At 33.1% G+C, this 22953-nt stretch overlaps 3 protein-coding genes, 1 long non-coding RNA gene and 1 pseudogene across 7 annotated transcripts; 4 read left to right on the forward strand and 1 right to left on the reverse strand.

Moving 5' to 3' along the window:
• The first annotated feature begins 1193 nt into the window (after nt 1-1193).
• On the forward strand, nt 1194-4888 carry LOC114166597 (BTB/POZ domain-containing protein POB1-like). The gene is made up of 6 exons (XM_028051344.2): nt 1194-1653; nt 1970-2086; nt 2680-2807; nt 2901-2964; nt 3063-3342; nt 3921-4888. The coding sequence occupies exons 1-6, from the start codon at nt 1404-1406 to the stop codon at nt 4732-4734; spliced, it is 1653 nt and encodes a 550-aa protein (XP_027907145.1). The 5' UTR covers nt 1194-1403; the 3' UTR covers nt 4735-4888.
• Nucleotides 4889-7326: 2438 nt separating this feature from the next.
• LOC114166602 (eukaryotic translation initiation factor 1A pseudogene) lies at nt 7327-8115 on the forward strand (annotated as a pseudogene). The gene has a single exon (XR_014985091.1). The product of XR_014985091.1 is annotated as a eukaryotic translation initiation factor 1A pseudogene (transcript).
• A 4062-nt stretch (nt 8116-12177) lies between these two features.
• LOC114166599 (copper ion binding protein) lies at nt 12178-13161 on the reverse strand. Its single transcript, XM_028051347.2, has one exon. The coding sequence runs from the start codon at nt 13055-13057 to the stop codon at nt 12332-12334; it is 726 nt and encodes a 241-aa protein (XP_027907148.1). The 5' UTR covers nt 13058-13161; the 3' UTR covers nt 12178-12331.
• A 461-nt stretch (nt 13162-13622) lies between these two features.
• Nucleotides 13623-16146, forward strand: LOC114166601 (CURVATURE THYLAKOID 1A-like protein). Its single transcript, XM_028051349.2, has 5 exons — nt 13623-13911; nt 14927-15021; nt 15197-15304; nt 15439-15510; nt 15809-16146. The coding sequence occupies exons 1-5, from the start codon at nt 13761-13763 to the stop codon at nt 15872-15874; spliced, it is 492 nt and encodes a 163-aa protein (XP_027907150.1). The 5' UTR covers nt 13623-13760; the 3' UTR covers nt 15875-16146.
• A 186-nt stretch (nt 16147-16332) lies between these two features.
• On the forward strand, nt 16333-19449 carry LOC114166603 (uncharacterized). 3 transcript variants are annotated; one of them, XR_014985385.1, is made up of 3 exons: nt 16333-17057; nt 17208-18311; nt 18440-19449. It is a non-coding gene; the product is annotated as an uncharacterized LOC114166603 (long non-coding RNA). The 3 variants fall into 3 exon arrangements; XR_014985384.1 differs by having other exon boundaries at nt 16342-17057; nt 17208-17485; nt 17631-19449; XR_014985383.1 differs by having other exon boundaries at nt 17208-19449.
• The last annotated feature ends 3504 nt before the right edge of the window (nt 19450-22953 follow it).

Below are 22953 nucleotides of genomic sequence, written 5' to 3' on the forward strand. Positions count from 1 at the left end.
GCGACTGGCTCTCGCTTAGGCGAGCCTACAATAGTGGGTCATTGAAAGATTCACGATCTCTCGCTCAGGCGACGCTGTCTCGCCTGAGCGAGTTGGCCTGTCGCTCAAAACGCAGCCTCTCGCCTGGGCGAGTGCTCGAGGCAGAACCAGGGTGGACATTCTGATACTCTCGCCTAGGCGAGACGAGCTCGCTTGGGCGAGAATAGCAGAGTTCACCACTGTCAACCCACATGCAATGGCGGAAACCGCCCAGATCCACTCCCAAACACACATGCAACTCCATTTCATCCAACAAAAGCACACTATGCACGCATATAAACATACAACGACCAAAAACAGCCAAGAATAATTTAAGACCGATGAATCTAGCTTCCCTTACCTCTGTTTGAGTACCAAAAGACAACAGACCCGCAATCTACGAAAATAACAGCTCCAGAACCAAGGAAGTGAGCTAGAAACATGGAAACCAGGACAGAAACACGAGCACAGAGTTAAACCCTACCAAGACCAACGTACAAGACAGTGGGAAGGAGGAAAACTGACTAAAGATCTCGAGTTTTAACTTACCTAGAGACGGGGTGGAAGTAGCTAGCCAAGGAGGAGGAGGCTTCTCTTCTGGATTTCAGAGCGTTTGAGGGAGGGGGAACCAACTTCTGAAAAGGGTACAAGGCATCAAATGAGCTGAACAGGGGGTATAGGGTTCTACTGAAGGACTGGCCTTGGGCCTCCGAAAAGGCCAGGTCCAAAACTCTATAACACTGAAAAGGGGCTTACAGTGACACGTAGGATTACTATTAATTATTTTCATAATAGAGTTGTCTAATTATTTAAGAATGTTTGGTATGTATTTTTTTATATGAATTTAGTTTGGTCCCATGTTTTTCTATTATTATTTTTTTTTTAATAATATATATATATATATATATATATATATATATATATATATATATATATATATATATATTATATGATAGCAAATAATTAATGTGCCTTAAAAAATAATAATACTTAATTTGAGTTTAATTAATACAAATTTAATTAAAAATTCCTAAATCTATAGTACACTTAAATATAATTAAGCTAAGTTTTTAAAGTTAATTTAATTTTGTTGACAGCCTAATAACAAGTAGAAAGACACTTTGTTTCTATAAATTAGTTGAATAATAATTATTATTAGAATAAAATCTGAGAGCCAGAAGAAAAAGAAAACAATTTTACTCTGGTGATGAACTTCAGAAATGTATGCAGTATATTGAGGGTCATGGCTTTTGCTCCTTCTTCTCATTATCATGAGTTCTTTCTCTGTCAAACACACTCATCTCTCTCTAAACCCTTCTAAACTATAACCTTTTATCGGTTTTTCGATTTCGACCTTATCATAGGTTCGATTCTTCGTTAGACGCATGAAAGATTCGAATTCGGATCTATTTGACCCGGTTGTGGCCATGGAATCCGACTGGTCTCGCGCTGGTTCCACTTCCGACGCCGATTTCGCCTTCGCCTTCAACGACAGTAATTTCTCTGACAGGGTTCTTCGGATCGAGATCATGGCTGACCCTGCCGACGCCGGACCCGATTCCGACGGCTGCGCCACCATTGCCGATTGGGCGCGCCACCGCAAGCGTCGCCGTGAGGATATCAGAAAGGACACAGGTCCTCTCTTTCTCTCACTTCCTCTCTCTCTACCTGTTTCTGTTGTTTTTGGAAAGATAATTTCTAGGGTTTCTAGAATTGTTCACTGGTAGAAGTAGAAATGGTTGTGATTTGCACGTACAACGTGTTTTTTACAAAATTAGGAAAAAAAAAAAGGATTATTGAAGTGTTGAAACTGGAAATACAGATTAAGTGTGTTATTTTGTATAAATTTGATAGATTTTGTTTTTCTTTAAAATGGAATGTTAGACATTGATTACGTAGAAGCGAGTGTTTTCTCATTGTGTAGCCAATATGTGTGCTCTTTTGGGTTCAGGCACGGAACCTGCTGCTGTGCCAGACGAGCAAATTTTGAACGGGAATCAACCTGATGTGGATGAGCGTGAAAACCAAGATGAGGAGGCTGTTGCAATGGTTGAAGAACCTCATTCTGGTATTTGAATTGAATACCTTTAAAGTGTTATACATATGGCGTGCTCGATTAGTATTTTCAATAACCGTTCTTTGTTTTCAAAATGTAATTAAATAATGTTGTCCAGACAGTTAGTGGAAGGTATTGTAAGGCGAGAGTAGAGTGTGGAATTGAGGTAGAGCTCAAACAAGATCAAAACAGAAGAAGATGACAAAATATGCTTTTGTATATTGATTTTTTGAAGTAATTATTCCGGAAATCATTTTAAAATTTTTGGATGAGAAATATATTGCTGATTAGGTGTGAAATTGTTTTGGAAAAATTATTTTAAATCTGAAAATGAGAAGGGAATGAAACATGCCCTTGTTTACCAATTATCTTTAGGAATCTTCATCTTTTGCATAAAATATCCTCTAATTTAACTGTAAATGGATAGTACGATTTAAACACGAGTGTGATTGTTTAGAGAAGTTTATGTGTTATCAGAAAATATGACACAATCATTTGCTTTTAAACAAGGAACGGATATGGATATCTTTTGGTTCCTTCCTTTTCAGTATAAAGTTATCATTTCTGCTCTGTGAATACTCTTGAGTCTGGCGTGGTTAATTCAGGTGATGAAGCTACAAATAGTCATGATTCGGACTGGAGCATGGACTGCTCTGCAGGTGCCGTTGTTAGAGTTAAAACGTTGCACATAAGTTCTCCTATCTTGGCTGCTAAAAGTCCTTTCTTTTATAAGGTTGAGGAAGATCTGTCTTCTTTATAGGGTACATTTGATTTTTATTTTTTACCAAAAATTATTTGCTTACTAGAATGTATTTACTTTATGCAGCTTTTCTCAAATGGGATGAGGGAGTCTGAGCAGAGACATGTCTCCCTCAGAATTAATGCCTCAGGTAGGAATGTAGGAATGTACTTTGTAGATTCTTTGCACAGTTTTGCCTCTTTTCCCTCTAATGGTTACATTATAAATGCCATACTTTTTATGTTGCAGAGGAAGCTGCTCTCATGGAGCTGCTGAACTTTATGTACAGTAATACCTTGACAACTACTACAGCACCTGCTTTGCTGGACGTGTTGATGGCTGCTGACAAATTTGAAGTTGCTTCGTGCATGAGATACTGTAGCCGGTTATTGCGGAACATGCCTATGACACCTGACTCTGCTTTGCTTTATCTGGAGCTTCCTTCTAGTGTCTTGATGGCCGATGCAGTCCAACCATTGACGGATGCAGCAAAGCAGTATCTGGCTGGTCGATACAAGGATATAACCAAGCAAGTGTTTCAGTTTTTTATTTTAATTTCAGTCATTATCTGATACACAGTGATTACAAATAAACTGTTGTGTAGACCTGGTGTTTACTTATATCAAGTGGCATTTACTACTCCCTCTTCATTTTGTCTCTCTTGTTAGCTGCTGTTATTAAAATTGATTTCAGTTGTAGCTGGTTTACTGTATTTTCTTTAAATTTCTTTCCATTTTTTGTTAGAAACTGAAAAGAGTCGGGGAAGAAAATGTATGTTTTTAGAAGTGACTCTAATGTGTCTAATAATTGGTACCTTTATGGTAATATATCTGTTCTACTTATGGTTGATCAACTATGGTGTATTTAGTTCCTTATTTTGAATAACTTGTCCAAACAAGTTATTAATAGGTTATAGTAATTTAGAGGCTTTTTCTATTATAGAATCCCATGACAAAAACGTCTTTGGAAAATGCTTCTCTTTTTATGGAATTATTTATAAATGCCCCTTCTTTGTAGAACACCTGTTTATTTTGTTGCCATTTTTCATTGTTTTCATCTTATTATCATATTTATTTATGAATGCTAATAAATCTTGCACGTGACCAGGTTCCAGGAAGAGGTCATGGCCTTGCCCCTAGCTGGAGTAGAGGCAATACTGTCCAGCGATGATCTCCAGGTTGCATCAGAAGATGCTGTATATGATTTTGTGTTGAAGTGGTCTCGACAGCAGTACCCTAAACTGGAAGAAAGGCGAGAAGTCTTGGGTGCCCATCTTGCTCGTTTAATTCGCTTCCCTTACATGACCTGCCGAAAGCTGAAGAAGGTATTAACCTGTTCTGACTTCGACCATGATGTTGCATCCAAACTCGTACTGGAGGGCCTATTTTTCAAGGCTGAGGCTCCACACCGCCAACGGGCACTGGCAGCAGAAGACTCTGCTTCCTCAAACCGTCGATTTGTGGAGAGGGCATACAAGTACCGGCCGGTGAAGGTGGTTGAATTCGAACTTCCCCGGCAGCAGTGTGTGGTGTACTTGGATCTGAAGAGGGAGGAGTGCGCCAATCTATTCCCATCTGGGCGGGTATATTCTCAGGCATTCCATTTGGGTGGTCAAGGTTTTTTCCTATCAGCACATTGCAACATGGATCAACAAAGCTCTTTCCATTGCTTTGGGCTGTTTTTGGGAATGCAGGAGAAGGGGTCAGTTAGCTTTGCTGTTGACTATGAGTTTGCTGCAAGGTCTAGGCCAACAGAGGAATTCGTTAGCAAGTACAAAGGCAACTACATGTTCACAGGGGGAAAGGCCGTTGGGTATAGAAACTTGTTTGCTATTCCATGGACCTCTTTCATGGCTGAGGATAGTCTTTACTTCATCAATGGTGTCCTCCATCTTAGAGCTGAGCTCACCATCAGGCACTGACCCCCATTTCTAGTTCTGAACTTTTCTATTCCAATTGGTAGTAGCACTGACCTCTTTTTAGATCTCCAATTATCATGTAATCTTTCAAAAGCTTAAATATACAGGCATGTGCACTAGATTCAGAAGATATATATGAGAAGTGAACTTGCCTTCATTCCTGTTCGCTCGAAAAAATCACTTTCTAACTGTCGGAATTTAAATCACACCCTAACATATTATAACTCCATTTTTTCTATTTGCACGGGTGCCTTTTACAAATTAATTTGCACTAGTAGGTATAATTTATATTATTCATTTTTTTATTTGGATAAAAAAAAATTAAGTATCACAAAATATATATAAAAAAAAACGAAAATCACCGTCAAATAATACTAGTGACTTTGATTAAAGAGTAATTATAACACCAATATTGATAAAATAATTAATCATTACACATTTTTTCTATAAAAATGGTAAGGATGTTAATGGAAAAATAATTTCTATTAAAAAAGTTACATTGATTAAAATAATTGAACTCATAAACTGTTTATAGGAACACATCAATTATGTTTATTTATTCAAAATGAAATTTATTTCAATGAGTAAAAAAATACACAAATATTTTTTTAATATTGATATGTATTAAATCATTTCATGTTTACATATTTATATTATTCTTATTTGTGTATAACTTAAATATGTGCTTAATTTTAACTAAATTATTAGTAATAAATTATTTTATATTATATTTGGTAAATTATAGTTTTCCCTTTAAATATTATGTTTTTATCTTAATGAAAATAAATAATTCATATTTATTATCTATAGTTTAATCTCACGAAATGTCGTTGATTTGTTAAAAAATCTCAATTGGGTCCTCTAGTTGTTCTAATTGGGTTATATTTTTTAAAATTTGTTCCAATTTGATAGGGGTGATCATGGATTGGACTTTTAATGATCCAATCCACATTCATTTTGGATCCAAATAATTGGATTAGATTTTCGATCCAAATCCATTTTTTTCAAATAAAGTAGATTGGATTTTTTAAAAATTCAGATCCAAATATTTAGATCAAGTTTAAATCCAGATCTAAATATTTGGATCAAGTTCAAAATCTAAAATCCATTTTTCATAAAATAAATTCAAATTAAATTTTTTAAAACTTGTTCCATAGGGCTGACACCATAGAATTTGCCAGATTTTTTGTCGGGACCAACGAGGCCAAATTTCAGCATGAGATGAACTTGAATGACTTTCGAACGAATTTCGGTCGGAGACGACGTGACCAAATTTGGGCATAGGTCGACTTGACAAAATTTCAGTCGAGATCGACTTAACTGGATTCGACTGAATTTCGGCCAGGCGATTTTGCCTAATACGACCAAATTTTGTCCAGACCCGACTTAGCCAAATATGGCCACATTTGGGCCAGGGCCTGATCAGTCAAATTTCGTCGGCCGGGACCGACTTGACTGAATATGGCCAATTTTCGATCACAGCCGACTAAGTTGAATATAGTCAGATTTTGTTCGGGACTTACTCGATCGAATACAGCTAAATTTGGGCTAGTGCCGACTCGACCAAATTTTGGTCATGATCAACTCCACTGAATTTGGCCAAATTTCAGTCAGGACCGACTCGCCTAAATTGACCAAATTTCGGTTGTGATATACTCTGCCGAATACGACCAAATTTATATTAGGACCAACTCAGTCAAATTTTGGTTGAGCCTAACACGACCGAATTTTGACCGGAGCCATTCGGCCGAATTTCGGTCATGACCGACTCAGTTGAATACGGCCAAATTTCGATCGTGACCGACTCATTTGAATACGGTCAAATTTCATCCTAGGTCGTCTCAGCCGAATACGACCAAATTTGGGCCAGGACCGACTCAACCAAATCTCAATCGGGGCCAACTCGATTGAATTCGACCGAATTTTGACTGGAGCCAACTAGGCTAAATACAGCCAAATTTTGGTCGCGGTTGTCTCGGCCGAATACGGTCAAATTTTGTCTAGGTCAACTCAGCCCAATGCAGTCAAATTTGGGTCGGGGTGAACTCAACCGAATACTTCCAAATTTTGTCCAGGACCAACTGGGCCAAATTTCAACCGGGACTGACTTGACAGAATTCGGCCTAATTTAGCCAACTTTTGTATAGGGTCACGCCAACTCAATCAAATACGACTAAATTTGGGCTAGTCCTTCTCAACCTTTAGCCTAACCTAACCAAAAATATAAACTGGAAATTTGGATCGAATATTTTAGATTATCCATTTTGAAAATCTAGATTTAGAGTATGGATTTACAATCCATAAAATATATAAAATGTAGGTCTGATATCCAGATTCAATAAAATGGATTGCAATTTGATAAACTAAATCGATCATAATTTTATTCCTACAAATATTTAAAAAAAATTGCATAAATCATTAATTTGTTATAGCATTAGTCCTTAAAAAAAATACAGTAAATTGTTTTGAAATTTTTAATTTATTCGTTAAGTTCTCAAGCGTTAACTACTTTTCTTACTTTGATAATTAAGTATATAATAATATTATCAATTATTAAGAGTGACGTTACACCCGGGGCAATAGTGTCAATTCGAACTCACCCTCAATTCGTATTCCCCACGCATACCCCAATTTCCCTGCGTCTCAACGCAAGGCAACGCAAATTCTTCATTCGTGAACCAGAAACGGAAAGAGGAAAAGAAAAGCAGTCTCGGCGGCGCGTGAGGATCAATTGTTAGGGTTTCGAATCGAGGATGCCGAAGAACAAGGGAAAGGGAGGAAAGAACCGGAAGCGTGGGAAGAACGAGGCGGACGACGAGAAGCGTGAGCTCGTCTTCAAGGAGGACGGCCAGGAGTACGCGCAGGTGCTCCGGATGCTCGGAAACGGCCGCTGCGAGGCCATGTGCATCGACGGAACCAAGCGGCTCTGCCACATCCGAGGCAAGATGCACAAGAAGGTCTGGATCGCCGCCGGCGACATCATCCTCGTCGGCCTTCGCGACTACCAGGACGACAAGGCTGACGTCATCCTGAAGTACATGCCGGACGAGGCTCGTCTCCTCAAGGCCTACGGTGAGCTTCCTGATAGCACCAGGCTCAACGAGGGTATCGGCGCTGGCCTCGACGAGGAGGACGATGGCGCTGGCAATGATTATATCGAGTTCGAGGATGAGGATATCGATAAGATTTGAAATATTAGGGTTTCGGTAACGGTTTTTGGCTTTCTTTTTTTTTTTTTTAATTGAGATTATATAATTTTTATGATGTGGTGCTGATGGAATTGGATGTAGGTGGTGTTAAGGTGTTGTCTGTCTGTGTACTTTGCCAGATATGGATGGTGAGTGTTAATGAAATAAGATAGCCTGTTATACGGTGGTATACTTATATTGTTCTGTTCTGTGTTGCTTGATTGATTCCTTTGTTCTTTTTTTGTTGATCTGATTGTGAATGAGACGGATTAGTACATGCTTGGATGACGATTTCGAACGTGCTTTTGGGAGAAGGTTGTTTATTGTATCTTTTATTCTGCCCGTACTTTTGGAAGGGTTATCTAAGCATGTACTTCTTTTTGTGTTTTGATATGTTTGGATTCACCTCTAGCACAGGGTTATCCAAAAAGTACTCAATTTGTGAACTTGTCTAGAGGATGGAAGCATTACGTTTGGCATATAAAAGTTATAACCATTAATTCTTGAAAGTCATGTACGGAACGGGAGATTTATAACCATTTACTTTTGAAAATGAAGTTTGAAACTAAAATTCACATCTAACACTTGAAACGAACAAGCTGTTGGGAGTACTTTTGGTTAAGGTTTTTAATTTCATGGTTTCACAGGAGATTGCGAACATGAGTGACCGATGTGGCTGTAGTTACAATTTGAGGATTATTTTTCAAAACCTTGGTTTTGGTTTAGTTTTGAAAATGTCTTTGATTTAGTTTTGAAATGGGATGAAAATGCCTTTGTCTTATTTGAGGCGTTTATTTTCTTTTTTTATTGAAGATGTAAAGGGTGTTTGGATCTGTTCTCCTGGTCCATTTGTCTTTGTTTCTCCACACATGAAGTTTGGTTTGGTTGTAATTCTTGTTAGGGTTTTGAAGGAGTTACGTTTGTGTTGGTGGCTATAGTTTGATATGTGAAATCATTTTGTTGTTGTGCAAAATTAGCGATAGGAGTTTTCAGTTTTTGTAGTCTTTCATAGTTAGTTGTTAGTGTATTTTTCTGTCCTTGGAGCTAGTTTTTCATAGGCTAGTTCATTTAGGACATTGTCCTGTATAGAATGTTAGCAAGGAACTTTAACTGTTCTGTTTCAATTATAATGTTTCACGGATCCTTCTGTATGTCATGCCAATTTGAGCAAACATGGCTCAATCCGTTATGAACGTAGTCCTGCGGCAGACTACTCTTATTCTACCTGTTAGATATGTGATGAGATTTTATTTCATAGGCAGTTGTTTGTTGGAGTGGTTGATTTTAAGTAAACGACCAATTTGATATTATTAGGATAACTCCCTCTTCAAGGTATATTCATTTAAGCAGTCATAAAAGTACTAATACATAGTCGCTTAAATTTTGTAAAACCCTTCAAATTAGTCCCTAGACTTAATACTCATTATAATCGTATTATGGACTATTTGTCTGTCTAATTTTCTGCTTGGTTCTGTTTTGGTGTGGGTGTAAATTATGAAATGTATTTTTGTGGTGATTAATGTTGTGGAACTGGGATACCATCCAAAATATAGAGCTTCCTCCTGTTATGGAAATATAAATAGAGATTATATGATACTTAATCCAGATCAGACTGCAGTAGCTATATAGGAGGAACCCCCTTCATAATAAGCAAGGATTTTAAGAACACCATATTGTTAAGCTTATTACTAGCAGCTACTGCAGTGTGATGAAGATATAAAGAATGAACAGCTTTTAAATGTCAAGTACTAAATCTACTTTTCAAATGTTATCCCGTGTAAATAATATGATTTTGCCTCGTCCTGAAGCTGAAGATTATGCTTCATTTGTTTAAAATACGAAGTTGTGGCTGCTTCGACACTGAGAATGGTTTCAGGATTTGACCCAGCGAGGCCCAAGATTTTACTCATTCACTTCCCTCAGCAATGATCCTGTTGGTGCAATATGCATTATCTACATTCAATTTACTGAATTTCCTGAATTTCGGGTCTGTTCGAAAATAAATTAGTTACGTGATATGATTATATATGTACATGTTTCAAAATACGGTACAACCCCACCAAACAAGTACTAATTGCATATCCATCAAACAGGAAAATGTTTGAAATCTAGAACTTGCATGAAGGCTTTTTCCTAGTCATTCGACGACATCAACAATAGGAAACATATGACTCACTAGAAACATGGATCTTAAAATTGTTATACCGTTATTCAAATTTTTGAAAGATAATACAATTGCTTTTTGTAACTTTCCAAAACACCATGAAATTTGTTTCCATTCCCTTTTGTAATGTTTTTTCAAATGATTTTGCATTCTCCTTCCACTATCATGATTTTTGCGCATTTTCCCTCCATTATCATCTTGGGTAAAATTTAAATATAAGACATATTTAGATTAACCATTTAAGATTTGAATTGTAAAATTATTTCCTATTAAAAATATTAATATGGTATAAAATTTAAAATTTTGGATCTTAAGTCCTCCAATTATAATCTTAAAAAATATTTCTACTTTCAAGTTCAAAATGTAAAGTAATTGTAATAATTAAATAAAAGCTTAAGTTTTGAAAGGATAAAATATAAATAAGAAATGTTTTATAAAACTCATGACATGAAATTTACTAAAAAAAATAAGACTTAATGACTCTTAACATTAAGGTAGTATGAACAAAATTTAAGAGTAGAAATAACAAAACAAAATGATTTTTTTATGAATTAGAATAAAAATTTTTATAAATTAAGATTAATTTATTGACAAATCAAAAATAAAATTTTAGATGAAGATATATAGAAGAAATTTTACAAAATTATTTTATATATGAACTAAATTTAATTTATAAAGAAATTCATTTTTTTCTTATTTTCTCTCATAAAAAAATGTTTATAAATAAATTTATCGAAACATATCTTACCAAAAAAAGACCCTAACTAAGATATTTCAAATTATTGTTATAATAAATCAGAAGAATAAATTCATCTTAATAACTTAAATGAAATAATTTTGAAATATTTTATTTGCACTAAATTATTTAAAAAAACTCTTAATACAATTAAAAACTTTGGAATTCATAATTTTATAGCATTTAAATTAATTGTAGAAACAATTTCTTAGCTTTTTATGTATTGTCCAAAAATTTATTTATCATAGAATAACATAACATTTCCTTTATGAAGATTATGATATTTAACTATTATTCAAATTAAAGTTGACGACTTAGAGATAAGAGCTTTAGAATATTAGGTGAGAAGTATTATCTATGCTTTTTTATATCATTCAGATGATAATCTCTAAAATTCATTCCATCCAAATGTACAGATAGACGTTAAAAAGCAATCTCTGCGAAAAAATTATTGCAAGAGTATAAACCAAAACTACCAAAAGATTATAAACCTTAACACAGATACCCTTAGAAAGTTCACACCTACATATCTAATACACAACCAATTATACTAAGGTTAACCACCCTCTCATATACTCTTCAATTACAAACTTATATGATGTTTTCAACCATTTCTGTCAAATCTAATAAAATACAGAATTCATGTCCAAGAAACTGACAAACAAAGAATTACTTCTACTCTATAGATGAATTTAGTGACATGTTCTCAGTAGGATCACTCTTTCACTCAACAACAACTGAATCACTTGCACAATTCACTAATTTGACATTTGAATGTTGAATTCCTTTAACAATTAATTTTAATGCAATGAATTTGATTTCAAGTTGTTGTCTCAAACGTTTAATACCAATGCTAATACCAGCCATTCAATATGCTCACTGATCTATCCCTTCTTCCATTTGTTTTTCACACTGTACTATCTCACAAAAAAAGGAAACCAGTTCAACTATAACAATGACAATACAACACACTAAGGTCAATTCACTAATACAATTCAAAACCTACTTTCAAATTGTTCATCTAAAAACAAGGTGAAATGAGATAGAATCATACAACAATTTTCATGAATTGAAATAAAACCATGATACCATTAGTAGGTATTTCATCCCATTCCAATATTTAGAAAAACAACTGAACCCAAGCATAAATTAGAAAACAAGTAAGTTTCATCCAATACCTCAAAATGACAGAAAACAAATCAAAGTGATCATTACAACACATTTCATTTCATTCAATTTCAAACAATGTAAATCAGCTAGTTTCAATTTCAGCCTGTTTCATTTCATCCAACTTCAAACCATCTAAGCCTGCTAACATCATTTCATGGCATACCTCTAAACAACAACAACAACAACAATAGAAAACATCAGACTAAATATATTTCATTCTCATGACATTACATCCTATTTCATCAGTCAAAAAACCAACCAACATTATTTGCTATTCCATGCCATTCCACCAAACAGTGGACAAAATTCACAAACAAAACGAATTCCATTCACAATACAAAGTCACCTAATCTTCTCCGTTCCACTGATCTTACTAGCAGCTTCCCTAACCTGCTCAATGTAACCCTCAATAGGAGGAGTGAGAGTAGCCATAAACCTATTAACAGGAAAAGGACTCAAATCAGGAACCAAAGCAGCTTCTCTCAACCCTTCAGGCAAAGCCTCAATTGCCTCCTTTTTCATTCTCAAAAGATTCGATTCCGCAGCTTGTCTAGCCCTATGCTTCCTCATCAAAACCCTACTATACTCCTTCGCCAACCTCCTCCCATCTTCAACCGTTAACTCATACTTCGGCAACTTCTCCACATCCACTAACCCCAGAGAGACATAATCCAACCCGGGTGTCCCAATTATTGTGGGTTTCTCCGAAACCTTAAATTTGTCGTCTTTCCTTCTCATCATCTCGATTTCTCGCTTCCGTTCCTTGCTGATGAGCCCCATCTTCTCGCGCTCCGCTTCGCGCTCGCGCTGCCGCGGGGTAAGGTACCGGAGCGGGGTGGGGGCCTGGAGGCACCGCTCGTATAGATTCTCACGCTCTTGGCGTTCGCGCGACATGGGTGGGGCTCCGGTTTGGGATGCGGATCCTGATTTCTTGGTGGTGATGCGGGAGCGTTTCAGGGCTTGGCCCGCTTTGATCTTCGCCTTGCCCTTCGCCGTGCCGCTCACGGAGCAGCGCTGGATGAGGTGGTGCCCGGAGAGAAAAGGGTTCGGCTTTGCGAGGCGGAGCATAATTCCGGCGATGGGTCGGTGGTGGTTTGTTCTATACGGACGAGGAAGGTGGTGGTTTGAAGCAAGGTAAGTGTGGGTAGCAGAGTTAGGGCAAGAAAGAGCAACAGAGAGAGAGAGGGGGCGGATAATGGGCCGGCCCAGAAAGAAAATTTCAATGGGCTGGCACAGCATAAAGGACCCAGCTTTCTTGGAGTATTGATGGGGAAGAAATTAGTCTTTTACTTCCTGCACCCCCTCAATTTCTTCACACATTCCAAAATTTCAAAATAATAATTTTACTCTTACTAAAAGTAATTTCTGAACCACCACGTGTTTTAGAAAATTTTAAAAATAAGTTTTCTTGAAGTAATAGCCAAAAAATTGTTTTTAGTAGGTATAACTGTGTAGGGTTGATTTTGGGAGGAGTTGAAATTTTGATCGAGATGTGGATTTAGAAGATAGGGAAGTAGCCAATGAGAGAGCGAGGTTAGTCCACGTGTCAAGATGTTGGAATATTGAATTAAGGTAGTGGATAACAAGTCAGTGTAAGCAACATGTTCTTCTCTATTTTGTTTTCATTTTTTTTTTATAAAAGTAAATATCTATTGAATTTGAATAGAAAGAAGAAAGTGAGACCAACCAGAGTGCCAATTTCTCGGTTTGGGGATAGATAGAGTGATACCCATCACACTGTTCATATTTCTCATATTAATTAATAACAATAATGGCAGCGGCGGCGGCAGTGACGGTGCTACTCCCACCTAGGATTCCGACCACCACCAACGTTACCCGCTGTTCTGCTTTGCCTTATCTGCCTCCACGTGTAACCAGCACCAGCACCACCTTGTTCTCACCTTCCCTCAACCACTTTTCAGGTTCCCTTTTCCTCTTTTTCCTTGTTCGTCTCAAAACTTTTAATCTTCAGGAATATTGCGTTTTTCTAATTACTTGTTTTTAGAATTTGTAACAAAGAAAAAGAAAAAAAAAACGGCCTTTCTTTTTACATTTGATATGCATTTTACTTTTTCTCTCGTTTTCTATTTGGTGTGTCATTCTCCATGTTAGTCTTAATTTGGAAATCTTGTTTCCTCCTAAGTTAATGTACAAAAAGATGTAAACTTTGGTGGCTCCAAACAATTGGGTAGAAATTTTTTAATTGGATTGATTTGATTTACTAATGGGGTTGGTTAGACTTCAATGAAGTGACGAACCACGTTCAAATTCCTTCTGGGTGATGGCCAATGTTTAGTTTCCGACCATCGAAGATTGGTTTTAGTAGGAAATGGATAAGGAAACAGGGTTTCATTTGCATAAACTCATGAACTATTGTCATATATAGTATGTTTGTATTTTTACATTGTTATATCTTTAATTTGACGCCTGTCAGCGCTAATAAGCTGTTTTCCAATTCTTTTATCTTGTCCTCTCCTGAAATAATTTATCTCACTTCCTCTTTGATGTATTTTAATCCTTATTAACTGATTACGTAGGAGTGTTATGTAAGTATCTAGTTTGAACTTATTCCATGTTTGATCATCCCTGTCCAAGGTGATGTTCATTATGTAACGAAACACTTCTGCATTTTGAAATTGATGAGGGTAGTAAACATCTTGTAGTATTGAGTGCTTACACTTGGCCAAATCAAAGTCTAATCCAGAAAGTTAAGTAGTTTCTGCAATGTGAATGGGGTAATTCATGCCACCACCAATTAATACTTGTCCAAGAGTCTTAACACTTGATTACTGTAGTTGGTTAAGCCTTCTGTGTCTGTAATTTTACTAACCTTTAGGACTAGTAATTTGCCTATTCAATGTTAATGTTATTTCTTCATATTTTTTTTGTTCATTTATCTTATAATAATTCTAAGGTATGTCTCTTTTCCTTTTTCAGTGTCCCGAAAATCTTTTCTGCTTCAGACCAGAGCTTCTTCAGAGGAATCATCATCAGTAGATGCCAATGAGTTATTCACAGATTTGAAGGAAAAGGCAAGAAGTTTACTACTTGGCTGATTTCAGCAATTTGGTTTTGTCCTGAACTTCCTTTTAACAAATCCACAAGCATGCGCTTTCTCCTCCTTGCCAACCCTTATTTTACACAATGTTTGGTAAAAACTCATTTTTTAACCAAGTGGAAATAATATCCTCCATTTATCATAATCAGTGGGATGCTGTTGAAAACAAGTCCACAGTGCTTATCTATGGTGGTGGGGCTTTAGTTGCTGTTTGGCTATCTTCCATTCTCGTGAGTGCAATCAACTCAGTTCCCTTGGTAAGCCTTCACTCTTTATGAATATAATTCACTTTTCCCTTATTGTATTATCACTTCTGGTTATATATTTCTGAGTACATCATCTATATAAAACCTTGGTGAACCGTTCTGAAATAGTACTATTTATGTTTCAGCTTCCAAAGATTATGGAGTTGGTAGGTCTAGGATACACTGGATGGTTTGTCTACCGATACCTTCTGTTCAAGGTAAGTAACACATCATGAATACTTCACTATTTTATTTTACCATGGCTTAGGAATTTGGATTCTCTGCTGAGTTTTCGGCTGGTTTTGATACACTTGTACGTTTTGTTTTCAAATTTTTTCCTTTTGAGTGCTATGATGTTTCTGCATAGGATAAATGAGCTATTGAATGAATTCAAAAGTGATTGAATGATAACTTTTTTACCAAGACACATGCTTACACTTTTATACCTCTGCAACAACACATGTCTTGTTCAGTGTACATCTTACAAGTGATTATTTATGTGTATTTTCTATACAGTCTAGCAGGAAGGAGCTAGCTACAGACATTGAGGGACTGAAGAAGAAAATTACCGGAACTGAATAGAATGGTGTTAGCAAATACCAAGTGAAGTTTATCATGTGTGAGCACCATTTGTTTTTGTTTGCTCTTATCTGCTGTATAAGAGTGGTATGTATCCCTTGAAGTAGAATAGAATTCCTCTCAACCTCTATTGCCCCTGTAATGAACCCATTTCATTGTTAAAATAATGTAGCAAATTTTATGTATATGGCTCTGAATGGAACCATTATCTCTTCACTTCTTCCCTGTGTAAGAAATTTGAGTGATATATGAGTATAGAAGGAGGAATTATATCATATATGGGACCAGTTTTTTCTGTGTTTAGACCATGATAGATTTAAGATAATCACTTGTAGTTTTTAAAGCAGATAATTTGCTAAAAATTAAACTTTAATTCAATGATGTATAAATGTTATAGCAAGCGTAAAGTAAATGGGGAATTTACAAATTAATTTGGAAATTTAGCATTTTTTTTTTGTTATTTTTAACCACTGTCCATATAAAAAAATATATTCTTATTTAAGTATATACTATAATCGTTTTCATAAGTTAATAATGAGAAATACTAATTTAGATATTTTTTAACATGTGGATGGAAATAATTTTTGTGTGTGTATGCATTGTTTACAGGCAATTTCTTTTGTCGAAGTTAATTTTATTTGACACATGTTTGAGGTGATGAATAGAATTATCTCTTCCATGCAAATGGTTTTTTTGTTAAAAAAGTTAACTACAAACTAGTATTTCATCTTCTAATCTAATACTATATACAATTCTAAACTAACAAATGAAAAGTTTTTCTATTAAATAATATATCTGATCCAATTCAATTCAAAATTTTCATTCTACAATAGAAAAAAGTGCTAACGTATCAATCAAAGAAAATTTTCAGCTTTCAAAAAATAATTCAAAATCCGAAAGTTATCTCACCTTTTTTTTTCTGTATCTCTCTCTCTTTTCTTTTTCGGTCTTTCTCACTCACACACACTCTAGACTCTTCAGCTTCTTCTCAACCTTCCTCTTCTCTCTCTTCATCTCTCTGTCTTCTCTCTTCCTCTCTTCCTCTCTTCATCTCATTCTCTCCAACTTTTCATTTTCTCTCTTACTCCATCACTTTCCGTCTTCTCTCTTCGTCTCTATTGCATGGATCTTTTCCTCTCAGTTTTTTATTCTCAGATTCATGACCATCGTGACCAACAAGAAAAAGGTAACAACTTTTCATTTCCATTTGTTTTCGTTCTTCTACCATTTCTTAGATCTTTTTTTTTTCTATCATTTTTGTGTTTGGTGGATATTTTTTTCTGAGAGCTACTTATTTTTGTTATATTTTTTTGTTTGATGAATGTTTTGCTTACAGATCTACTTTTGTTATATGACGAGATTGGTTGGATCGAAGATTTTTTCTCACATCTAGTGTTCAATGTATATTTTGTTTTCATATGTTCTTTTCTTTTGGTTTGGTTGATGTTTTGCTGTGAGATTTTTCAGCACCTTTATAAATACAACGAAGGTAACAACTTCTCATTTTCATTATTTTCATTTTTTTACCATTTTCTCATATCTATTTTTGACGAGATGTTGGATCACTATTTTTTGTCTCAAAGCTTCTTCATCACCTTCACGAATAAGAAACAGGTAACAAGTTCCCATTTGTTTTCGTTCTTCTACCATCTTCTCATATCTACTTTTTTTCTATCATTTTTGTGTTTGATGGTTATTTTTCTCTTAGATCTACTTATTTTTGTTCTAATATTTTGTTTGATGAATCTTTTGCTTACAGATCTACTCTTCTTTGTTGCCGACATTGGTTGGATCAAGCTTTTTTTCTCAGATCTGTTGTTGGATGGATATTTTTTACTCATATCTACTTTTCTTTTGGGTTATTTTTTGTTCTGACTTCTTCATGACCTTCACGAATAAAAGAAGGTAACAAATTCTTATTTTGTTTGATGAATCTTTTGCTTACAGATCTACTCTTCTTTGTTGCCGACATTGGTTGGATCAAGCTTTTTTTCTCAGATCTGTTGTTGGATGGATATTTTTTACTCATATCTACTTTTCTTTTGGGTTATTTTTTGTTCTGACTTCTTCATGACCTTCACGAATAAAAGAAGGTAACAAATTCTTATTTTTTTACGTTCTTCTACCATCTTCTCATATCATCTTTTCTCATTTGTTTTCGTTGTTCTACCATCTTCTCATATCTATTTTCTTCTATCATTTTTGTTTTTGATTGTTATTTTTCTGTTAGATCTACCTATTTTTGTTCTATATTATTTTCTTTGATGAATATTTAGCTTTCAGATCTACTTTTCTTTGTTGACGATATTGGTTTGATCGAGTGTTTTTTTTTTCTCAGATTTGTTGTTCGATGGATATTTTATTCTCATATCTTATTTTCTTTTGGTTTATTTTTTGCTATGAGATTCTTGATGACCTTCATGAAGATCATTTGTAAAAGGTTTGATTTTTACTGGACTAAAATCATTCTCCTTTTTTTTTAAGTTTTTTTTTTTCATTTATGTGTTGTGTTTTTTATGTGGGTTTTTTTTCTCACATATTAACTTTAACTTTATTTTTGTTTTCGAGATGAATGAAATCTTCAAGGAGAAAACGAAAGATCTTTTCAAAGCCAAAGGCAAAGCTATCAAGCACGAATAACGTTTTTAAAAGGTTTATTTTTCTTCATTTTTATTTTTTAGATCTCAGTTTCAAAACTTATTGTTTTTTCTACCATCTTTTTTTCTTCACAGGTAAGATTTTATCAGGATGTGTCTTCAGTTGACCTCTTCTTCTTTTCACATCCATGTCTTCTGTACTTTCCAGATTGATTTTTGATTTTCAGTTTGGTTTTTTTATTCATTTTTGTTTAATCCATTTTGATCATACTCAACTCACTGTTTTTGTGTTTTTCTTCATTGATTTGTCAAAGTTGAAGTTTTTCATTATTAAGGTTTTTTCTTTGCATTAAAAATCAACTTACTATTTTTTTATGATGTTCTCCAATCTTTTTTTTTTCAACTACGATTTGTTTAAGTTAAGTTTTTGTTTTTTTTTTCATCTTCGAATATGTTTTTTTTTTTACTTTTTGTTTAACCCATTAAAGTTTTGTTTTTTATTATTAGGGGTTTTCTTTGCTTCAATGTTTTTTTCGTGGTTTTTACTTTTTTTATTTATTTGTTTTTCTTTTTGTTTTGGGTTATGCTTTATGTGTACATCTTCTATGATTTCTATTTCTTTTGTCTCTTCACTTACCACACTTGCAATATTTTTTTGGATGGATGAATATGGTGAGTGTTTGAGAAGAATGAGGGAGCCCAAAGGTGTTTGTTGAAGATGCAAACATTTATACAATTGCTAAGAACATAAGAGCACATAGACCTATGTGGGAAAATTTAATATTGGTAGAACATTTATGTTTGGCAGATGTCATAAAAGCACACAAACCAATGCGGAAAATTTAATCTTTGAGCAAAACAATTATGGTGACAAAGGTTGGAAATGATGTGTTGGAGAAGACATGTATATACAACATTCATTTATTATAGTAAGAGAGTGTCATGTCCCAAAAAAACATAATAAGTGGTCTTCATAATTAATGTTTTGGAGCAGTAAGTATCATAACATGACATTTTAGAAACCTTTACAAAGTTTTTTAGAGAAAGTAACTATTGTTTTTAAAATAAATTAAACTAAAAATGGTAATACAATAAATTAATTAGGATTTGGTGTGGAATTTACAAAATATTACATGATATTTACTGAAATGTTTTGTAATTTTGAGAGTGAATACTTTCAAATATAATTTTCATATTATTTGATACAATAATATTTATTGTTTAAGAATTATAATAGTGAAGTAAATGGAAATCATAAGTTACAATTTATTTTAAAATAAATACAAATTGAGGTAAAATCTAAATTTTTCAACAAACAAAATTGAAATAAAGTTCATGCTTCAATAAATATTTATTAAAGTTTAATAAGTTATCCATGAATGAAATATATTCGTTTGCTTCCTCGTTCCAGTACTTTGTCCCACGTCTTAAAAATTTCAGAGTACAAAAAAGATTTATAATTTAAAATTAAAAGAATACATAATGATAACTACCAAATATTTTTATATAAATATTAATAGTTTCTCCCTTTTTTATAGACAATATTAGTTATTTTTTTAATTTTTGTTTTAAAAATAATATTACATATTACACTTTTTTTGAATCTGATTAATTAATAATATCTTATTAATAAAAAATGCAAATAAAATTATTTACTTTAAATACATTTATTTACCAAATTAAAAATTAAAACTTTTTTTTACTTGGCTTGCTAGATATGTTTTTTATACTTTTCAAAAAATACTTTTCATCTTCGAAAAATTAAATGATGTTGAGGAGAATAAAAATAATTTTTCAGTTTCTTTCAACACAGATAAAAATTTGTCTATTCCAACACATCTTTATAATTAATTAGCATTAATTATGAAGAAACCAACAACCTTTTTAGTGTCTCAATACAATGTTATATTTGAATTTATTGTATTATAATTTTAAATGGAAAATATTTTAAAAAATCTACATACCTTCTTGAAAAAGTTTTATATGGGATCCAAAAATCTTCTCACATTCCCATAGAGTAAAAGTCATTTTGAATGACCAAAATCTCTAATAGTATCTAATCTAATATATAATTATATACAATTGCAAAGCTAACAATACTGTTTTGAGTTCTAATGTGCATTGTCCCAAAATATACATAATTGGTGGTCTTCATAATTAATATTTTGAAGTAAATATGATAAAATAACAACTTTAGAAACTTTTACAAAGTTTCTTGGAGAAGGTAGCTAATTTTTATAAAATAAATCTAATTAAAAATTGTAATATAATAAATTAATTAGGATTTTGTATGGAATTTACGGATATTACTTGACTGAAATGTTTTGTAGAATCGAGAGTGAATACTTTAAAATATAATATTAAATCTTATTTGATAAGATAATATTTACTATTTCAGAATTTTTATGGTGAAGTAAATGCAAATCATAAACTACATTTTATTTTTATAATAAATACAAATTATAAAGGCATAATCCAAGTTTTTAAATTTTTGAACAAACAAAATTAAAATAAAGTTCTGACTCCATGAATTTGTCTCATTAATGATAACATAGGCTTTTAAAAAGTTCAAATTAGAAGAAAGATTTATAACTAACAAATATTTTTTATATAAGTATTAATATTTTCTTCTCTTCTACAAAAAAATTATGTATTTATTAATTTATTTTAAAAATAGTCATTACATATTACACTTTTCTTAAAATCTGATAACTTAATAGTTTCTTAATAATTAATAACAATATTAATAAATGCAAATAAAATTACTTACCTTAAATATATTTAATTACCAAATTAAAAATTAAGACTTTGTTTTTTTTTACCTAGCTTACTGAAAAGTATATTTATATTTTTCAAAATTTACTTTTTCATCTTCCAAAAATATAAAGATGTTAAGAAGAATTAAAACAATTTTCCAGTTTTTTCCAACACTACTTCCAAGGTATATTTTTTCAAATTCTCAAAGAACTTTTCAGTTTCTTCCAACCCACTTCCAAGATATATTTTTACGGCTTCTCAAAGATGAATGTCTTTGTCATTAAATAACATTAAATATTAGAAACCAACAACTTTTTGTGTTTCTCATTGAAATGTTATATATGAATTTATTGTATTAAAATTTTAAATGGAAAATATTTTAAAAATCTACCTACCTTTTTAAGAGAGTTTTATACAGTTTTCAAAAATCTTCTTAAATTTCAATGTAGCTTATTGAATAAACTTTATAAATCAACACTTACATCTTTCAATATAAATGTGAAAAATATAAAGAATAAATGGAAAACTTTTCGTCTTCCAAGAATTTTGTATTTTGAATTATGACTATTTATTATGAACAACAACAATCATGATTTGTGGGACTCAATGAATCATGAAGTATCAATCAAACACATAATTAGAGTTTAAGACATTCACGAAAAGTATTATTTATCAATTTTAAGTATATAAAAAATATAAAATATCATCATGTTGTTTTTTGAGATGTTATATGCTTCTTTATTTATCGCTAATGATTAATGCAAAATGCAAAATCTTCTTCTATTAATGTGCTTGAAATCCGATTGATCTAATATTACTTATTATGGTTGTATTCTTAACTTTATATCAATTATGGTTTTAAAATATTGCATTGGAAACCAAAATCTTCTTCTATCACTGTGTTTGAAAACTGATTGATCTAATAGTACTGATTATGGTTGTATTCTTAACTTTATATTAATTTATGATTAAATTTAAATATTAATTTAAGAATAAATTTATATTTATGTAGGATTAATGTAATATTATCATTTTATATTTTTATATAATATTACATTACATTGAATTTACATTGGAAACTATTTTTTTTCATTTAATGTCCTTCGAAACTGAACTTTTCTTATAGTTGATTTTTGTAAACATCAAGCAGTAGATAATATTAGGTAATATATTTAGGGATGACAACGGGTCGGGTCAGGCACGGATAGTATGATACCCGTACTCGACCCGCTAAAAAAAAATCCGCCCGTTACCCGCCCGTTTACCCGCCGGGTATCCGCTTAAAAAATACATGCGAATATTTTTAAAACTCGCGGGTACCCGTGGATACCCGATACCCGCAAATATTTAAAAAAATATGTATTTTATAAATTTTTTAATATAAGATTATAAAAATAAAATATAAATTAAATTATAATTATAATTATAATTAAAATTGACATAACAAAATATACTGTTACTTTTAATTTTAATTTTAATTAAATTTAACTTAATAAAATATAAATTAAATTTTAATTTTAATTTTTTGCGGGTAACGGGAACCCGCGGGTACGGATAGTATGATACCCGTACCCGACCCGTTTATAACCGGGTATTAAAATATCCGCTATCCGCTACCCGCGGGTAATAAATATCCGCAGATAGTAACTATCCGTCGTGGATTTTATCCGTGGATATCTGCGGGCACGGGTATTTTTGCCATCCCTAAATATATTCCTTCTATGTGTT

The sequence above is a fragment of the Vigna unguiculata genome, chromosome 10 (assembly GCF_037176805.1).
Source record: "Vigna unguiculata cultivar grain cowpea cultivar isolate G323 ecotype 2 chromosome 10, ASM3717680v1, whole genome shotgun sequence".
In the NCBI taxonomy this organism is placed as follows: domain Eukaryota; kingdom Viridiplantae; phylum Streptophyta; class Magnoliopsida; order Fabales; family Fabaceae; genus Vigna; species Vigna unguiculata.